The sequence below is a fragment of the Anas acuta genome, chromosome 5 (assembly GCF_963932015.1).
Source record: "Anas acuta chromosome 5, bAnaAcu1.1, whole genome shotgun sequence".
Classification (NCBI taxonomy): domain Eukaryota; kingdom Metazoa; phylum Chordata; class Aves; order Anseriformes; family Anatidae; genus Anas; species Anas acuta.
In genome coordinates this window covers 53,388,154-53,409,424 of record NC_088983.1, presented here as the reverse complement: position 1 = coordinate 53,409,424, position 21,271 = coordinate 53,388,154, and the positions used below count along the sequence as shown (strand labels likewise).

The 21,271-nt window shown below is 38.1% G+C and overlaps 2 protein-coding genes across 6 annotated transcripts in view; one reads left to right on the top strand and one right to left on the bottom strand.

Annotated features, from left to right (window-relative positions):
* SLC39A13 (solute carrier family 39 member 13) overlaps nt 1-21,271 on the top strand; it is a 141,784-nt gene that overhangs the window by 70,439 nt on the left and 50,074 nt on the right. For all 4 annotated transcript variants that reach the window (XM_068684794.1, XM_068684786.1, XM_068684793.1 and 1 more), the window contains exon 3: nt 15,045-15,177. The gene's annotated coding sequence lies outside the window, so the exon portion shown is untranslated. The remainder of the gene's footprint in view (nt 1-15,044; nt 15,178-21,271) is intronic.
* Nucleotides 848-20,863, bottom strand: SPI1 (Spi-1 proto-oncogene). 2 transcript variants are annotated; one of them, XM_068684799.1, is made up of 6 exons: nt 20,482-20,863; nt 14,042-14,135; nt 6,849-7,036; nt 3,663-3,752; nt 2,588-2,744; nt 848-1,894 (listed from the first exon to the last, which is right to left on the bottom strand). In XM_068684799.1, exons 1-6 carry the CDS (start codon nt 20,524-20,526, stop codon nt 1,578-1,580), a joined length of 891 nt encoding a protein of 296 aa, XP_068540900.1. In that variant the 5' UTR covers nt 20,527-20,863; the 3' UTR covers nt 848-1,577. The 2 variants fall into 2 exon arrangements, with proteins under 2 accessions (XP_068540900.1, XP_068540901.1); XM_068684800.1 differs by lacking the exon at nt 3,663-3,752 and having other exon boundaries at nt 20,482-20,851.

Sequence of the window (21,271 nt, the reverse complement as noted above, 5' to 3'; positions counted from 1 at the left end):
CATCAATTTCGGAATTTAACTTCTCCCACCTAGTTTGCTGGTTTTTGTTATATCATCCCAAAATACATTTTTGTATTGGTGATCGTCACAGGCTATGGATATATGCAGCGATTCTGAATATAAATAACTCATGAATTATTTTTCCAGTACTTCAGGTATATAGTGGAGTTGGGGTGAATATTTTGTAGCTTTGTTTGAAGTTCTGTAACTGTGTAACTAAACTATTATAATATAGTTGTAGAAATGGCAAAAGAATGCTTCATTCATTTCAGTCATTATGACATCTCCTGATTTCTGAGTGCTTAACCACAGTCAAGATATGTTAACTAATGATAAATGCTAAAATGCTGATTTTCTCAGTGTTGGTTGATGTAGATTTTCTTATGTGTTTTCATGGGGTAACTTTACCCCGTGGTATGGGGGTAATTTTACCATGGCATGGGGTAACTTTACCATTGTATCTCAGGTGTTGAATTCTCTTTTATTTTGCATTTTGAGTGTAATTTTTACAATGCAGTTGTTATTAGTTACTATTGTTTTACAGTAGGGACTAAATTCCACAATTAAAAGCTTAAAAACCTGTTGAAATAGAATTCTGCAAAAACACGATTAAAGACAACTCATTTCCCAGGAGGGTTCATAAGCTAAAATCAAGATACCACTGTGGAGTAAGCAAGCAACAGGAAAGAACAGGAGCAGGAAAATGAGTGAAACCACAGAAGAACATGGTTAATTGTTATGTTCTGAACCGGATAGAGCTATAAGTGGCACTCTTGGAATAAGCGATAGAAGTTATTCAATTGGCAGGGCTTCTTTGGCACAGGAAAAAATAATGATGATATATAAATATATTTTAAAATTGACTTTATTACTATAGCCTCTTCACAGTAATGTATTTCACCGAGTATCTCAGTTACTTAGTTTGACAGCATTGATATGTTTCTAAGTAAAAGTAGGGACAGATAGATAAAGCCCAGTAGCCCAGCATGCCTTTTGTTCAAATACCACAGGCGAGCTATATCTGCATAATTGAATGCACGTGAGATTTGTTTGTGAAGTAATCATTTATTATGCAAACACTAGGACTTCATTATATCAAATTTTATTAAATATGTACATGTTATTACTATTTAAAAGAATGAGTATCATTCCAAGATCTGCAAACTTCTCTCTAGCCTTGAGAGCTGCGGCAGAGCCTGTATTAATGCTAGTTTCAAAGCTGTAAGCTAATGCAGTGTCACTGTGAATGACACAGCACCACCTTTGAAGGCAAAACTTCATCAGCTGTATTCTTTAGTTCCAATACAATCAAAAAAATCTTTCCTGACAATAACGTATTTGTACATTGTTTAAATTTCCCAACTCTGTCCAACTTGGAGGATGGAAGCAAAGAATTCTGTCACGTTTAGGATTCTCAGATGCTGAAGAAGGGAATTCGTACCAGAAACATCTGACGGCAAAGGCCCTTTAAAGGCAGAGAAGGGGGCACAGGAAGCAAAGAGAAAGATGCGTCCATCTACTCTGCTGGTATCCAGCCTGGAGGTCTTAATATTTTTCTTGCTTAGGGTCCCATGGCCTCAATGAGGATAAAGCTTCCTATCAGTGACCCCCCTTCCCATCACCTCTCCACTAAACTGGTAGGTCAGCTTCTTCTTGACCTTCTTGACCTCCCCTGTCTTGCCGTAGTTTCTCAAAGCCCGTGCCATCTTCTGGTAAGTCATTTTCTTGCGATTGCCTTTCTGGATGCCCCAGCGGTGCGCCAATGCTTCTTTGTGTTTGGAGGAGAACTGGAAAGTACCTTTTTCCTTGTCCACCCACCAGATGCTGTCCTTCATGTCTCCGCTGCGAAGAAGGTCCAGAAGGAACTGATACAGACGTATCTTTTTCTTGCTGCCTGTGTGAAAAACGAAGAAAAGCAGTGGAGCATTAGTATTATTGTGTAGTCCTTGATGAAACAGAAGAAATTATATAGTTCATATAACCATTTCAGCTAGCTTGTCAGTCACATAGCTTCTTCGATTTGCAGCCTTTATGGCAATAAAAAGAGTTATCCCGTGAGGACATAACATGGATTGCTGTTCCAAGAAATAAAAAATGAGAATAAGGAATTCCAAATTAATTTTGAAATTTCTAATTGAAATTAACAATTTCTAACTTGAAGATAATTAAAAACATTGTTAATTTGAAACTAATCTGAAGCTAATTTGGGCAGGTTACACAGAACCAAACTTTTAGGTACTGAGCAAACACAGCTCAGCATTTTTTAAAATCAGTTCCTTGAGCTTCTTGCCTTGTTTTTCCCATCTGCTAATGGAAGTGAGAATAGAAATGTCAAAAGCTGGGAAGAAGCCTGAATAAGCAGGGCTGTAGAAAGTAGGAGTACAAGAAGAAATGGTATTTGAGATACAGACACAGTTATGGTCACAAAAGTTTCAGAAGACAAGAGTGCAAGGAGTCAGGGAAAGTGAAGCTTTGGCAGTGGGATAAAATACTAGCACGGCAGTTCTACTAGTTGATTCCTTATTGTCATGGCAATGTAACAGCTGCTCAGCACACAGCACAGGAAAGTCCCTCTGTTTTCACTGACCTGTTTCACTGTGCATAATTCCAGGCCCAGGGTCCACACCATCGGTCTCCCCATCTGACACCTCCAGTGGGGGGCTCTGCCTCTCTATGTCCTCCTCATCAGAACTGGGCTGCAGCGGAGAGGAGTACTGTAGGCACATGCGGGGCAAATAGGAAACCTTTGGGAGAAAAGAATAGCAGAGGGAGGAAGTAGTGATAGAGAGTGGGACATCAAGAGAAAAAAGGAGATATCATGGAGAGAGGTGCAGAGGAAGGGTGGGAAAGCAAAAGATACATGAGATTGTTTAGAGTGAGTGGCTTAGTCATTGGCATTTAAAATAAATACTATGCAGCTAAAAAAAAAAAACACATAACAGTCAACACTTATACATGTGCAAAGATGCATCTCAAATAAGTATTTACAAGAGGGAAGGAGGAACAAAACTGTGAAAGTTAGAACTTTCCCATTGGTTATATCCTATGCAAGTGATTCTGTCCCCCCTTCTCCCATATCTTCCCAGTTCAGTAACCTTCTCTTTCTAATTTAGACACATTTCTTCTTGCTGGGGGTAGAGAAAGCTGTGTTGCTTAAGTGGGAGAACCCTACTTAAGAAGGTGGAAGAAGACACACGCTACCACGTTTCCTAATGGGCTAAGAACCTACTCCATTGTGTTTGTTGTTATTGTTGTTTTGTTTTGTTTTTTGGTTGAATATATATTCATATAACAGATGCCACTGCCTAATACATTGATAATTATGTGAACGTTTTTCATAAACTAGGTTTTATACTCAAGCCTTCTGTATAGAAAATGCTCTGTTGGTACTAACTGCTTTGAAAATACTTTAACTGCTTTCAAAACATCACAGTGTTCCTTCTATGTAGTGGTTATATACCAAGATAACATTCTTCCTAATGAGTTCCTGATCTGTGCTTCTTATCCCTAGTATAAAACTGCTTTTGAAAGGAACTTTTTTTCTAACATGGCCTTTCTGGAACCATGCTTTTAGATTTTGCAGATCTGATCAGTTTTGTCTTGGCATAGCCACGTTGACTGCCTTTGGCTCTGTTGTTCTCTTCCTTTCTCAGACATGGTACCTTCTGACAACACTGCATCGCTGCAGGACTGCATCCATCTCTGGGGCCAGGGTTACACAGGTTTGTCAGCTTCTCGTCCTGAACTTCCCCCTTGAAGAGAGGAATAGCCTTACTGCTAGGGATATATCATATTGGATCATGTTCTCTTTTCCTAAGTGGTTATCTGAAAATTCCTCATCGATGGGGATTTCTCATCTGCAAAGCTGGCAAGCTGTTTTCTGTGCTGAATTCCCTTGCCCTTATATAGAGGTCTTGCCACAAGCAGTATGGAATATACCGCAGCTCTGCAAATTCTCAGTTGCTGTCTAGTTTGCTAGGGATCGAAACCAGTTGCCAAGAATTATTGCAGCTCCTTACTGAAGGAGAAATAAATCAGTCTGATGGCTGTGGAGTAAGAATTCAATTTCTACATTTAAAAAAAATTTTAAAAATTCCCCAAATTCAGCAGCAAATAAAATGTGTTTCTCATGAAATGAGCCAGATTACAAAAGGTAAGCTCCTTTTGAGTTGCTTTTTGTTCCTTCCACCAAACAGGGCATTTTGAGCGTGATTCCCTTTGTACGAGCTCGGGTGCTGAAGCAGGGAGTGGGCGTTGAGTGCGTGACTCACACCACCCACCCCGTGTCAGGCTTGGCCGAGTGGTGCTTTTCAGATGAGTTTTGCACCAGTTGAAAATGTCCCAATAAGGAGCGTGCCGAGCGCTGGTTTTGGGGTGCAGCAGCTGGCGGTTAGTGAGTTGGCAGATTGGCTGGAGCCAAGCGTGGCAGGAAGGCCAGGATTGGGTAAGAGTGTGTGTAAGCTTCCTGTCACATCCCCAAGAGCGAAACTTCAGCCCTCACCACAGAGTCACCTTTAGCTTTTTTACAGTTAAGAAAGCTGCGGCCTCTGGGGTGGGAGGGGAGGGAGAGAGAGTCTTGGGGGAAGGGGAATGACAAGGTGGAACCGTGTCTTATAGGGGAGGAAAACCGCTTGGTGCACCTGGAAAGGCAAAAGCTTTGGAAAGCTAGAGTGTGTTGAGGAGTGGGAGTGAGTTCCTCTGGGGCTGGAGGGGGAAGGTGGGAACATGCTGTGCAGGAGGAACAGGGTCTAAAGCAAAGGAGGTTGCTCAGACTAACCTTAAAACTATCCTAAGCTTCCCCTGCACCACCCCTCCTTTCCCTATTCGCTGTATTTTTGCTTACACACACACCTGAAACTCAGTGTAGGTCAATATATAGAGTTAAAGAGGTCCCACTAGTGCGTTTGAAGAAAACAGCTCATTAATACAACTCAGAGAGAGAAAACTTAAACTGCTAGCTGCTTTCCATATTCTGGTGTTGTCTCAAGGCCTGTGGCATCCACTTGTGGTTTTCCTCTTTCTAAAACTCTTCACAATTTTCCAGCCTTTCCTTTTCTTCATTTAGTACTTGAGGAGACCACCTGTTTGTAGGTCCCGTTGTCCGAGAGTAGTTTGAGCTTTGAATTTGATTTCACAAAATAATGTGGTATCAACAGAAAATCGGAGAAGTATCTTTTCGTGTTCTTCCTTTATTTGTAAACTGTAACTATGACATTGCACGACAGCCATGGGTGCAGTTAGTAACTGGCAAATTCAGCTGAGGAATAAACTTTGCTTCCTGCTTCTCTTTCCGTGGAAATGCCTTGAATAATAGTATGTGCTGCCTAGGACTGCAGCTGAGACACACAAGAGTCTGAACCTCAGGGCATGCTGAATACCACTTGCATGAGCTACAGTAGGTTAAAGTAAAAAAAAAAAAAAAAAAAAGATCCCCAGCTGGTAAGGAAGAGGAGGGTAATGGTGACTATCTCCTGCAGCTTGGCATGGGGTGGGGGAAACAGAACACAACACTCTATTGAAAGTTGCAACACAATTAATTCTGTGCCTGTACTCCTGAAATGAAAGATGGAAATGAAAGATGAAAATGATTTTTGGTGGTGCTTCCAAAGACACTCAAAACAAACCTAACTTTTCTTCTTTGCCTTTGGTTGGGTGTCACAGTTGGTTGTTATGTGTTAGCAGTTGCACTGAGCAACTGAAATGACTTGAAGCTTCCCACAGGCTTCTGTTCCATGAAGCGTTTTTTTTATATTTGTAACTTTCTGTTCCTAATTCTTTGTTTGTAACTACATCTTATATTCTATTCCTGATTTTATTTTTTTTTTTTTGAGTTGTAGGTAAGAAGTTTGATGGCTTGCAGTAAGTCAGTTTCCTGTTGATAGTGTTAACTTAATCACTCTTTTTTTTCCTTGTTTTTTAATACAGTATTTGCGTACTATTTCAGTTTGCTTTGAACAAGAAACCTAACATAACAATTACATACATGCCGTTTTTCTCACAAAATCTTAGCAATGACACCATTATACACAGCAGGGTAATCAGCAAACAATTCTGTCTCTGATCTCATTCCTGCTCTGTCTTGTATTCAGCATGTTATCTGTATCTTGCCTGCCCTGGGAAACTCCTTGGCACAAAATACCCCAGCTTTCTGATTGCTCCCAGTAATGACATGGAGCATAGTCTGTAGGATCTCAATGCTCACTTTGTTCTAGTGTCTTGGCAGGACCCTGGAACTCCTTATAATTTCAGCTTTAGTGATTGTTCACTGGCACTTTGGTGATGACTGCACATTGGAATGCCTTTTTTTCATGGGCAGATGACTTTTTGTAAAATCTGAGAAGAGACAAGATACTGTGCCTCAGGTCATGATTTAGCTTCCTTCAGATAAAAACACGAGTAGGTTGGCCTTATTGTGTTTCACCATGGTAATGTCACCAATGACTTTTCTTTGTTATTATTTTTTGCACAGGTCAGGTAAAATTGCCAGGGATGCTTTGAAATTTTTAAAATATTCCTACCACAGTGGGGCTCAGAATGTTTCCCAGGAGGCATGGACACCTTTGCTATGGCAGTGCACAGCTTCTGAGGCCCAGTTCCTCTGCAGGATTTCAAAGCAATTGATTTTCATTCCAAATTAAACACAATTTTGAAACTAACTTTTTATGCACTGTTTGAGGAACATGGCTTCTCATCATCCAGATAGAAAGAAAGCTTAAACCACATTTGTCCTGAGAATGAGGAGTTTTATATCAAGTATTGGACAGCAAAAAGTAACATAATTTGTTTCAGCAATCTCTTGTATGTATGTAACTATCATCTAAATTCTGTGTAAGGGTTGGTAACAGTACCTGATGGTTGAGTCCAATATGTGTAGTTGGGATTGCAGAATCCAAGACATGCATTTGTTCAATCTCCATGTGCCTGTAGAGCTGCTGCAGCTGGGGAGGCTGTACACTCTGCAGTTCTGTGAAGTGGTTGTCTCCAAAGGTCTCAAACTCACTGTGCATGTGGTGTGGATGATATTCCCAGTAATGATCTAAAGAAAACAGCAGCTTGTCTGTCATTACAAAAGTAAGAAACATAGCATTTACCTGTCTTTCACTGGTCCCTACTCCCACCGCTGTCCCTTCTGCCCACTCCATGCCATCCCTGTAGACCTGTCTGTCTCTGGTGACAACCTATATAGATTCCTGTGATGTTTCTCTTCCTAATGTCCTAGGTGCCTGTGGTTGAAAAGTAATGCTCAGGCCACTTTAATTAGGACAGTGCTCCTAGGTGGAGTGATGGATTTCAATGATAATATAGCAGAACATGAAAAAGACATTAATGCTGGCACCTTTCTCAAGAAGAGACTCTGACAATCTTACATTTTCATTCTCGAGGCAACAAATTATACTGCTTTACATATTGTTGGATTGTCATTACAGTTTTCTTCATGGTATGGAAATAAGCTGATAAAGATGATCTGAATATCATTCTACACTAATCTTCAATCTTTATTTTCATCTGCTAGCAAAATTTCAGGAACACTACAGAAAAAGCATGGGACTTATCTCCTATAATCATGTGTTGATATGAACCATATTTTTCAGTAGCAATACCAGAGAATAAAAGAATAAACAATTTTGTGTACAGTATTGTGCAATTCTAAATGAATTCTAATTGCTGAAGCAAATTCTAATGTAGCCCCTTTCTCTAGGTTTTTAATCTCTCTATTAAGCTAGAAATTTCTGTGACAATTTCTTTTTCAAAAATTTAAAAAGTACTCAGATAATGAATATACTGCTACTTGATTTATTAACTGTTGTGATTAGATTAAATTCTATACAGTTCTCAGTTTGAGATTGTTGCTCAATATAAGCCTCTCCAAAATTTTCAAAATGTTCAAATTTGCTGCTCAGAATTTAAAATCTGCTAGAGGAAATTTTGAAGCATTGCAAACTCTACTTCTGTCTCACATACTGTAGCTGCACGTATTTACAATTTCGCACGTATTTGTTTGTGCTCTTTTTTTAAAATCAAAGCCAACATCACGTCCTCTGCTCTGACTGAGCTTGGAACTAGCCCTCTATACTTTAACTTCTCAGCAAAAATGTCTTGATGATTCAGTGTAACATTTCTAATTTATATCTTGCTATTCCAACTTTTCTTCCTTTGTGTTATTATAACTAATTTCTTTCCTACCCTTCATTATTTTCAGGTTGTTACCATGTACACTTACAATCTATTCCTAATTATCACTTAGCCCAGCTGCATGTATTTAGCTCTCAATCTTTCAACATAAATCAGTATATTCAGCCCCCTAATCATGCTTGTGCACTCCTCTAAGCTCCCTCCCAGCTGTTGTTCTGATAATATGAGGGACAGAGCTGAACATATTGTTCCAAGGGTAGTTGTACTGAAGGAATAGAGAGGAGCAATTGTCTCATTCTGCAATATGATGCTATTGTGTATGACGTTATTTAATGTCCTGAGAATATTATTTCCTCAGTACCAGTTTTGTTCTTTCTCTCAGCTTCTATCTCCTCATCCTTCCTCACTTATGTTTCAAGCAATTAGGTGTAGCGTCACTGAGGGTTTGAAAACCAGGATAGTGACTTTGAATGTGACTTCCTTTGGAGAGAACCTGGTGATATGTTTATTACATATCTGCATTTACAACATCACAACATACTTGTACATATATCATTACAACATACTTGTACTTGGGAAGCTGTAAGCCCTTGTAGACCTTTATGGCTCAGGCCTGTAGAAACGTATATGTAGAAATATATAGAAATATATCAAATACATCACCACAATGTACAGTTTAAATGTTCCCACTGTGTTTCACTCACTGTGAGTCTGACTGCACAGGTTATCACAGGTTATCCTCCTGGTACAAGGCTCTGGGCACTTTCAGTCTGAAACTTATTTGTTTAGTTGGAAGACAGATAACTCATGTTTTTACTGGGCTAAATTACTGAAGATTCTCTACTTAGAGCCAACCATGGAGGCCCGATATATCTCTGGTAACCCATATAATAAATTGTTGAGAATACACCACAGGAGTAATCTACACTCCTGTTCCTTAGAATAACCTGGCTTTACTCCTTGTGCAGAAGGTCCTCTGTCAGATGTGAACATATCTGTCAAAGACGTCTTGTCTTTGATGATCTAATACTGCAAATGCGATCAGTGTGTAATCATGAGGATGGCAAAGCCCAGGCAAAACTCTCTGAGGCTGTCAACAGTAGGTCTTCAGGTGTGGAATGTCTTACTAGGAGTCAAGACAGTGCATTTCCAACATGCATAGCCCTGAGTTTTTTTGCAAACTCCAAGTGGTACCTTTCTGATTCTTCTTAAATGCTTTTATCAGCAGTGATGTTTTTGTACTTCAAAATAACTTTTAGTCTATTGAAGCATATAACAAAGTTTCTGCTGCCTCCAGAAGTGTTCTTTTATACTCTTTCTTGGCAAATAAATTAATCTGCATAACAGTGTTTATGCATACTCATGTTAATCACTATGTAACATTGAGCCTACTTGTTATTGAAATGATTTTTTATTGAATTATATCCTGCTATAAAAGCACTACTATGAATAACACATTTGAGGACTTACAGTGACCACATAATACTGATAAGTTACCAAATGAATCTGTCAGAAACTACTTCAACACAAATTTGTTCCCAAAATTGTGACTGGACAAAAGTCCTTATTTCTGTTTTAGTTATCGCTAGTTTCACAGTGATACTTAGGAAAAAATAATATTGTTTTAGTTGCACTGAAAATTAAATCCCAAATTCTGTGTCCACAGACTCCTTTGCAGTTACCCTTCTTGGCTAAGTTATTGCACATTAAAAGATAAAATAATTCTAGATATCAGTATCTGCAGGTATTAGAGATATCAGCTGCACTGCAGCTATTTCCTTCTGGGTTCTTGTTACTGTTACATTAGCAATGCACAGTAATTCTGATCTTTTCACAAAAACATAAAGGTGGAGCAAAGAAAAAAGAAAGGAGAGAAAGATTCTAGAAATGGAAAGTGTCTATTCTTTGGGTCAAGGAAAATGTCATTAAAAACCAAGCTATAGGTATACAATGGAGTCATTATGAGAAATTTCATGTGAAGTGAAAGAGGATGTGAAAAAAATTCTCACTTATAGAGACATGGAGATCATGTTTGTTTTGGTGTTGTATGTAATGAAAGGTTAGAGGAAGGACAGTCATGAGTTCTAAACTCCCTCCCATGTTGGGAAGCAATACTGGACCTAAAGGCATTGTGCTGATATTCGCTGTGGAGGTGGGTTCGCGCTCTACGAGTAAGAAACAGAACTGAACTTTCTGGGTTATCCTGTGCCCAATGTAAATCGCGTTGCTCCTATTTTAATAGATGAATAACATCAGGACCAGGAGCTAGAAGGTGAAGTAGGCTTGGGAAAAGTATTTATTATAAAGTGGAGTAACAGGCTAAATCTGCATCATGCAGTGCAAAACCTCGCAGAAATTCATGAGCCAGCTCTCGAACCGGAAGCACGAGAGCTCTGTCAGCACAGCCCTGTGCCCGATCTAAGATGACGACTCTGTTGACATGGCTCTGTCAGTGTCTCTGAGCAGCCAGTTCTGCTCTATGCCGCACAGATACTCCAACTCATTTTGAGCTAGGAGAGTGTTTCTTACACATCACCACAATGTACAGTTTAAATGTTCCCACTGTGTTTCACTCATCTGAAAAAAAAACAAGCCAAGAAAAAAAAAAAAAAAGCAGCAGAGGAAATGAGAAAAACATTGAAGGACACTGAAAAACGCGTGTCTTGAGTCCCTGCAGAACCGCCCTCTGTTGAGTGAAATGCCGTGGCAATGCAGCAGGATAATCTCTAATGACAACAGAATCACATTAGCTCTCACTTTACAAATTAACAAACTTCATGGTTTTAATAATGCTGAATGTTTGAAAATCCATGAGTCAGGCCCCAGCACGTCACGAGAATGGCTTCAAAGTGAGGGGATTTTTTTAATGAAGTCTGGAATTCTTTCTATTTGCCTTATATTATTTCCGACTAAGGTTCACATGTTTGGACTTTCCTCCACTGCTACATGGGCTAAAATCCTAAAAAAAACTCAAAGCAGAGTTTCTTAAATTAGCATATTACTTCAGGAGGTGGGAAGAAAATAAAATCCCAGCCTACAAAATCTGGTAAGTTCCATGAGGCTAGCAGCAAAATGAGCAGTGGTCAAAATTCAGTTTCATACAAAAAAATATTTTTATTTAACCAATGACGTTTAGTGAACTTAGAGACAAAACTGCAGTTGAATTTTTGAATTTTGTAATTACTAAGATTGCAGTAGTGTTACAAAATGCACTATATTACATTTACAGACTTTCTAGCCTACAAGCTCAGGGTAGGGTGATGGACTAATCGTAATCACTCAAAGTAGTTTCTGCCTTATATGACTGTCCCTGTGTTTATTACAGCATTTACAAAATAATTACACTGTATTATGTAAAATAAATGTAAACAATGCATGATGTGATTGAACATAGGGATTTTCTATGGTGTATTGTTATGTGTCTGATTTAGTGTTGACTTACTGGCAATAATCTCCTACATACTAAACTAGTGTTGTGTGCGCTTTGCTGCCAACTCAAGTAAACAAGGCGTAAGGGTTGTCTTCAGCATTATCTTCTAGAAAAGTGACAGTAATATGTGTAGCATAGATCTACAGATTAACCTATTGCCCTACCTCTTTCACAAAATTAATTTGCTAACAGTGAGAGAAAGGTAGTCTGACTCTTGAGCAAGACTTTGTTTCTTTAGCAGTCACATATCTGCACAGTCAGAAGAATTACTCTGTCTTGTATCTATTTGTTTTATCTGGTAGCTTTTCTTGGAGGCCCACAGTGTTATTGAGTAGACCTGCAAAATTATATTTTAAATATTCCCAATAATCTCACTGTATCCCAACCTGAACACTCTTTCCTCAATTCTGTCTTACTTATTTCTTCCTTTTTCTTACCTAATCACGTTCTCACCTCTTTCACTTCAACACTATCACTGCAGCACCTTATTTATTAATTTTCCCCATCATTTGTTAATCTTTACACTTTTACCCTCACTATTCTGAACATTTAGTAATTTGTAATATCCCTTTCCAGCACTTCTGTATGGCTTTTCTCAAGACCTACTACTTTTGTCCTGTTAAAAGAACAAAAAAAAAGCTATAGTTGGGTTTGTCAATGTTTATAGAAAAGAAGAAAAATGAGACAATTTGTGTGTTTCACTCCCCTCTGTATGCTGTGGTTGCTCATTGTTGTCTTAGATTGTGAGCAATTCAGGAGAGGATAGGGCACATTAGATATTTGGACATAAGCAACTACATTGCAGGCACTTTCATAAATAAAAAATCAATTGAAATATTCAGGCTGGGACTAAGTTGCCTCTTGCATAACCACTTACTGTAGGAGTTAAAACATTAAACATGATTTTTTGGAATCTTTTGGACAAGTACTGGTACTACTTAGGCCATAACACATATAGATGACTTGGAGTTATTGTAGTGTTCATTATGATGAGTAAAAACATTCTAATGAGCTGAACACTGTAGCTTAGACACAGCCTTCCAACAGAAAAATGGGCAGTAAAACAGGTGAGATGATAAGTTTATGAAAGATAAAGGGGTGTTGTTGCTTGAGGAAACCTAGATTTAATGACAGAAAAGTTCTTTCCCAGTGCTTTTTTTCCTACATGACATCTTTTGTATTTATTGTTTAATGGTCACAATTGCCTTTTGAGATAATAAATTTTATCCTTATTTTATGGGTGTGTAAACAGGTACAGTTTGTATTGTAAAAACCCTGAATTTCCATGTGGAATTTGCTGGGTTTGATTAATGTGACTTGACAAAGGCCATGAGATAACTTATAAAAAATGAATCGGTTCTTTGTTTCCAGGCCTTAAGAATATCATTGGTGTTTTGTACTGAACAAATTTAGGTAGGAATCTTTTCCAGGTAAATGCCCAGAACAATCCTATTCTGTAACTTGCTGTCCCTTCAGGTAGTTTCTGTTGCCACAGATAAAACAGTGCTATGCTGTGAAGCTGTTAGATGCCTTAAATTGAGCAGTGATGGGTCTAGTTGCTATATCAATAGGAGTCTTTTAGGGAAACTCCAGGATCTGAAGGGACTGCCACAAGTGATACAGTAGAACGGTGCTTTTCCTTCTTGAGTCAATATTGACCCTGATATTTCCAGGGTGGTGTTGCTGGACCATTGTTTTGCACAGGAGACAAAATTCACAGGGCTGGACTATCCCTTCTACACTGATTTAGAGCCCAGTCCCCACAAGATGTGAAAATACAGAAGACACCAAACCTTTAAATCACATGTATAATGTTAACAATAATTTATTTTACTTTAAGCTAGATTTATGTACAAACAGCTACAAGGAAGTTTTACGTAGATTTAGAGAGAGGAAGTACTTGTGTGTACTGGAGGAAGAGTGAAAGTTTCAGCTACATGTGGCAGCATGCAAGAGATCAAAAGAAAGAGAGAAATACGTGGAGTTGAACAAAGCCAAATGCCAGAGAAACAGAATTAAAATGAAGGCACTAACCGAGTATTTAGGACCTAAGTCAAACAGGAATTGGAGACAGGAATGCAAGAAGAGAAGTACAGTATTGCAAATTCATGTCCTTGGAGATTTCTGAAGCAAGCAGAGTAGTTTTGATCTGTAGAGGAAAGTTAAAACACAGTGAAGATAATGAAAGATAGAGATCATGAGGTCCCACGTTCCTGGTAATACACTGAATGTCCTGGAAGCTCCTTACATCATTCAGTGTTTTCTAAAATTCTCTTTCAGAGAAATCTGTGTTGCAGTTGCTGGATTGGAACAGTGCCATTAAGCAGAATAGATTGTTGTTGGTTTCTGATCAGAAAGTATGTGCTTGTACACTGTAGATCACAGCAGCATATTTGTTCTTTTCCTGAATGTCCTAAAATCTTTTTCCTGTGGTCTACCATGAGAGTTTATGCTCCAAGGAGATATTTTTTGACTTACCACCATGACTCTCTCCTTCACTGTTGAGATACTGGTAATAGTCATGGGGCTGTCGGTAGAGGTCTGACTCATAGGGTACCATATCTTCAGAGGGCTGTAATGAGAAGAGAAATTTTTAGAACTGTTAGCTTAGACAAATCCATTCAAAATTATTCATATCAGTTAGTGAAGAGGAGATGCCAACACATTTTATATTGCCTAGAGAAAGAAGGGGAGGCTTTAAGTTCTTATTGAACCAGCAGAAATGAAATGTTCAACACCAAACACTGTTTTGCAAAAAATAATAATAATAATAATAATAATAAAAAAAAGGGAGAGAAATCCATCTCTGTACAGCCAGTGAGAGCTTTCTGCTGTCTGTGTAACAGAATTTGTCCTGTGGCATTTTGTAAGTTCTTAATATCCCACCTTCCAACCTTCTGTCCAGCTATCTGGACATAAGGCCTGAGCCAAAATACCACTACACAAGCACAGCACAGAAGAGAAAACTTTAATTTGGTAGGGACAGACATTTATTCTTTTTCATCTTGTACACAGCAGAGAAAGCAGAAACTTGACTTGCCTAAGCATCTTACTCGGAGCGTTTCTAGGAGGTGACACTAAATGGTGACAATTTGTAGGAGGGTAAAAATGTCAACAGAGGAAAATGAAAATGTTTTCTTTCTCAGTTTTTGTCCAAGATTGGGTCTAAACATTTGTTGGTTCAAATCATTTGTTTAGGGCTGTTTGTTATGCACAGAGAAGACTTAGAAAGTCTAAATGTGGGGCATACATTGAGTTGTGACCTATTAGACACTTCAGTGAAGAATTCAAGTTCTCTAACTTCTTAAAACAGGTGACGTAGGGCAACTTCCCTGCTTGTCTTCCTCACCACTCTGAGTAGTTCAATGTGAATACTGTTTAACTTCTTCTGTTGTTTCAGTAAAGGTTGTCTGTTATTTGTGCACAATTCTGTTGCTTCATCTAACATTTACTTTTTTTTTTTTTTTTTTTTTTTTTCCAGAATGAAGAATTAGAGCAAGTTAAGTTTGCTACAGTCATTTCATCCACTTTGAAAAATGTTCTGTGATGTCAACAGCAATGTAGAACTCAAAAAAAACTTGGTATTTGCTCTGAAAGGAGACTATTTCTGCAAGGTACTAACAGAACCATTTTTCTCCTGTTATTGTCTTTAGCATAACTATAAAGAAAAGGACAAATTAAAAACAATATGGTAACTCACATGATAGACATATATGTGCATATGTTTATTCCTTCATATATTCACCAGCATTTGTAAGCTTAGGCAACGGTGACAGCATGCCAAAAACACAGGCAAGCTTCTCTTTTTCTTGCTCTTTTAGATTGCTCACAAAATGAAACCTGTGGCAGCAGCTGCCATTAAAATCCAGACAGAGATAAGCAGCTGGCAAAAGGAAAAGATTTTTTTCTGGTGAAAACTAGATCAGAGTTGCCATTTCTCATTAGCTCTTGTCTTTAATTCTTTGAGTTAACTCCATTGTTCCATTCTGCTGGAATTTTGTATTTAAAAATTGTCCATTTTCTAGGGATATGATTTCTATGATTTCTATGAGGAAAACAGATCAAGAAAAATAGGGAGTTGCTCCTAGAGGGTTAAGATGTTAGAACAGAAAAGGATAGAAAATACTTTTAGACAGTACTTTGGACCTTGTTGGATCCCTAATGACAGCTGTGTACTTTATCAGTGTATCATATTAGAATGTGCTGGTAAGATTGCCTAAACCATTATGACTTCCAAAATACAACCTGTCTGGTCATCAGATCCATTGAATGCTCAAAGCCTTGTGAGCAAATCAATTGCTTACTTGTCAGCTTCCAATATAATCTATAATTTATAGTGGTAGATAGATATTTTGGGGACATCTTGAGAAAATGATAGCCCACAATAAAGACAATGTAAGGAAAAATTGAAGTAAAGGGAGTAAATCATGATTTAATTGTATCCACAGCAGGGATAACATTGAAGAGACTCCTTTTATTTCTGGTCTCTAGGTAATAGGTCCAGTCTCCCGCTCCAAATCAATATGATTCCAATAGAAGTAATGAGGCTGTGTTTTGCTTTCTTCATAGACAAAACAGGGGGATGAAGTTCTGAAAGGAATTTCTAGTTTTCAATATCTTTGTAAATTAATTCACCCTATGCCTCCATTTCCATAAATATATACTTTCTGTTAAAATGTTGTCAGCCTAAAGAATATCAGCATTACGTTTCTGCCTTTATAACAGCCTTCATGTTCAGAAATGTTAATTTGTCATAACTCAGAGGAAAGCAATCATATTCTGTGAACAGAGAGACCTCAACATCCAAATAGAAAATACACAACGTACTGTGGGAGAAATCTAGGTTAAAGAAGTCATATAAATATGTATCATTTGAAAGAAAAATCTTTGTTTCCTTTCAACTCAAATATGAGAAACCAACTGAAAGTATGCAAATTTTCCAATATCTAGATTCATCAAAAGTTGTAACTCATAGATATTTAGCCAAAAGTAAAAAAAACTTCCAAAGAAATCAGTGTGCAGTCTGTTTAAGCTTAAATTGCTAGGTATAAAATTTTCACTGCTGACAACAAAAGCTCTATCAGTCACACGTTTACAAAGACATAGCTTAGCAGGAAGGCCAAGCAACAGTCCAAAAATAGATAAATAGTATGAATTTTAGGCATGGCAAAGAACACTTGACTTGCCTAGTTGCATTTTTCCTTAGCTATCTTCTTCCCTAAGATTTCCCTAATCTTCTTCCCTAAGATTTCTCAAACTCCTACAGTTCAGTCCAACATACCCAGTAACAATCAATAGTCTTTCACAGTCTGAGAGCTAAGAATGAAGTATTTCAACTATCAGTAGCTAGTTTTTCAGGTCCAGATGTAAATGTTCATATGCATTCAACGACCAGAGCCAAAGGAAGGTGTGTTAGACTCTTAAAAAAGTGATGTCCCTAGTATTTACAGATCTTGCTGACTGCAGAGAGAGTTGCAGATACTCAGCATATTAAAAACAGTCTGCTTTTACACTGATCAGTTTTATATACTCTGTGTTGAAAGTCTGGAACTTAAAAATTCTTTCTTACGGATTGTAGGAATTTTCTTCCTGGATTTTTTCAATATTTTTTTTTCTTAGTGGTCCATTGGATAAATATTTGTATGTCTGTCTGTATTAACTCATGGAACCTGGACCAACCCATCACCACAAAGGATTTGAAATGGCACCATTTTTCATCTTGGTGTCTGATCTTTGAGGGTACAGAAGCTAATATGGGAAGATTTATATTAAATGTTATTTGAGGTTGTGTATCATATTTTTCTTGATTACCCTTATCTTATGGGAAGGTGAAATACTTTCCTTTATTCATTCGAGAAACTATTTCCAAGAACCTGTTTTAATCTCTCTCTAACTTTTTTTTCTTTAAGATTTATTAAAAGCTCATTTTGCTCTATTTAGAAAGAAGAGGTTTCGCCATGTGCTGCTGGTGCCTCTTGCACCAATCATTACCACTTAATTCTGTCCTTCTCTGGAACCTCCCCACCCACCCACCCACACATTTCACCATCTTACTTACGAACAGTACTGCCATGACACTGAACTGTTTTGTTTGCCCAGACAAAAGGCAAAGAATGGCTTATTTTATGATTTCGTTTTTAACTGATCTCAATGGGCATTTGTTCTATCAAGTGTTTTCCTGTAAATACTGAGAGAAAGCTTTGTTAGTAACCTATAGCTGTTCCTGAAGTTGATCTTCTTTCCTGTATGCCCTGAAGTGCAGTGAGTTACCTAAGACCATAGTCCAGCATCAAGAAAGATGTCAACAAACAGTATTCTGTCTGTCACAAACTTTGGTAAATGGAGAGTTGCTTCCATCTTCCTTCTTTGCTCTGAAAACCAAGGGAAAAGCCACAAAACTACTTGGAGAAAGCTTGGTTGGCATCAGTTACGAGTGATACAAGGGACTCAACTGAATAACTACCTGAACATTCTTGTTATTTATCAGGACCTTGTCAGATGATTCTAGGTGATCATAAATTCACTGAATGCTGATCTTTTTTTTGTTATCCTGACATAACTATTCACTGGCATGTGATTCAGAAATACTCCACAGTTTCCAATGATGTGCTTCTGAGACTAGTTTTAAGGCCAGGATTAACATTATTTCCTTGGGAAAAATTTACAGCATAACTATTTTAGAAAAGATGAGTAAAAATCCTAACACACTCACTCATTGGGCCAGCCTCACTGGATTGCTGTGCTAAAGCAGTTATATGGAACAGAGGACTTCTGAGGGACTTTTTTGCTCTCAAACCTCCCTTCAGAGATGTGATTTCTACAGGTGGCTACTTAGGGATTCATATATAACTGGGACCCTCTTTATGTAAAGATGTATTTGGTTTATCAATTTTCTGCCCAGTAGCACAACTACATGCTCTCATGCATTGGAAGGCTGGGGCCCACGTTACAGAACTCTTCCATGCAAAGATTCAGAGTCTTCAGAGAAAGATGCAGTACTCCGCAACCCTTTAAGCAGCATTTTCCAAGTGAGGGGTAAGAATTTCCTACCAAAGTCAAGAGGAAGGCAGTTAGTGACCCACCCTCAACTGAAAGGGGAGGGGCAGAGGAGGGAAGTGTTGCTTCACAGGAAGCCCTGTCGAATGCCTCCCCTCAGAAAAAGTCCCAAGAGGCACAGACATTTGTAGTGATGCCATGTGGGGTTCAAACTGGCAGTGTTCAAAGTGCGTTTAAAACAATTCTGAAAGTACGAAACACAAAAGTATTGATTTTTGAACATATTAATCGCAGCAATCAAATCCGAATTGCCCTGCCAAGTGTTCCTGTAAGATGTAATCACATTTTCACTGCCTCTTGTATCATTCACCTGAACACAGCTCAGCCTGAATATTAATTGCAACGCAAATTAGCATGTGTGCGAGACTGTTGGAGTTTAACTCCATTTATTCATTTTATGCACTAGAATTCAATACTGAAATAAATGAAAAGTTAGCTATGAGTGAATGTGTGGACAGAAAATCTACAATAATAACAAAAATGAGATGCTGGTTTCTGGGGTAGTTGAGGACAAGGTTTGGGTGGTTTTGGGGGGATTTTTTTTAAGCTCACCAAGTGACATATTGAGAAATCAATGTGTTATTTTTTCATTTTCTCAATTTCTTTTTGGCTTCCTATCCTGACATACTTACAATAGATGCACTGGCAACTTGATTTGTTCAAAAAAAAAAAAAAAGAAAAGTTATTTCAGGGTCTTCTCTTTGGGTAGATAGTGGATTTCAGGGACACCACTGATAAACTGCTAGAATAAAGGACCTCCCCAAAATAAGAAAAAGTACTTTTTCAATCAGTATGGATACCAGTCAGGAGTAGAATTCAAAGGGCCATCTTTCTTAGGGGAAGATAAAGAAACATGGCTTTAGCCTTCAGTAGATGAGACAATGAAAACATGACATGAATGGAACAAAGAAAACATGATATGAAATTTGTTAGAAGGACTATTGGATCTACAGTGTCTTTTTTTTCTCTTTTCTGGACACATATACCAAGTGCTATAAGTCATCAGCCACATAAAACACCTTATCTGACATCTCTTCAGCTTCTACAGACTTTATAAAATCTTGTTAGGGCCTCTTTTACCCATTTTGCTTAGAAATTTCTTTTTTTTTTTTTTCTTTTTTTTTTTTTTTTCTCAACAACAGCTTAGTGCCATTATGTTCTTCATAAAGACTATCTCCGAACTCATGATGGGATACATAAGAGTAGCGTAACAATACTTCAGAGTTACAGAAAGGATACAATCAGCCTCATAATCATACAGAAGAACTTGTGTCTAACAGAAAATATTGAAAGACCCAATTAAGAGCAATGTGATTTTTCCCTCATTTACCAATTGCTTTTTCGAGCAAGTGATTTCAAGAGAATTAGTTCAAAAGAAGCTGGAGCTAGAGACCAAAATGCCATAATTACAAAGAGCACAGAGTCCTAAAATTTGCGATACGTAAAACCAGTATTCAGCAACATTTCTCTCACAGATTGGTAGAAAGTTAAATACGTAAACTATGTCAGTCTTCAGATTATTAAAAATTACAATCTGAAGCAAGACTCGGCCTTTTACCACAAAGCTGGCACTGAAGAAAAAAAAATTACTGACTTGCTATACACATACCATACAAAACTACCACACATTTAATCTGTGAAAACAAATGGAGATCAAGATCAGATACAAGTATAGGGAGGAAATGTTAATTTCCCATTCATTGTAACGTCGTCCCTAGCTTTATATATTGACCAGAGCCCAACTTCCTGGCATAACAAATACAGACCAAAGGAGGATATTCTCAAATAATAAAATCTGGTTTACTCTGTCTTTTGCTACTGATCCCAGTGATCCATATTAGGAATAAAGCCCATATACTCACAGGGGGAATGAGGGGAAATCCTTCCATTTTGCAAGCTTGCAACATTCAGCCAACTTCTGAGTGAATTTTTCTTAATTCAGTTTTCAAACATCCAGAATAACTGACTTGAAAAATCACATGAAACAAACAAAATAAAAAACAACAACAAAGACAAAAAAGAAAAAAAAGAACAGAAGTGAGATCCTTGGACTCCGTGAAGTCCCTTTGCAGTGGTGGATCTCAAGATACGAGAAAGACCCTAACAAGTTTTCATAGTGTGCCCTAATAGGTTCTGAGGTGAACTTCTTCCCGAGTTGTATTTGAAGTTCCTGATTTTATCAAATGTCTGTAAAAGGGAGATAGCCCTTGGGTCTATCAGTGCGCTGTGACATCACAGCTTTTAGCCAGTTTGCATAAATCTCATTTCAGGGAGCTGCGGCACTGTAACAGGAAGTCTGCCCCGAGCCAGATCTGCCATGGGCAGGTGCTTACTGTATAATCAGCAACCCAGAGCCTGTGCCTGCTACCAATAAACAAGCATACGGGTACAGTGAGCTGGGGAAGCCTATGTGTTTCCCACTGTGGAGGAATCATAATGATGGTGCTGCTCTCCGGTTTAACGATCATAAAGCCTGGCAACTTCTGTGAGGACAGTGCAGTGGCATAGCCTTGCTTTAATAACATTTCTGTGTTGGAATTATGTGACAAAACTTAGAATGAAAGAAAAAAAAAAAAAAAGTATGCAGTATCAGGTACAGTCTTAAGTTTCTACAAAACACTGCATTTTTTTTTCTTCTACAAAACCAGTGTT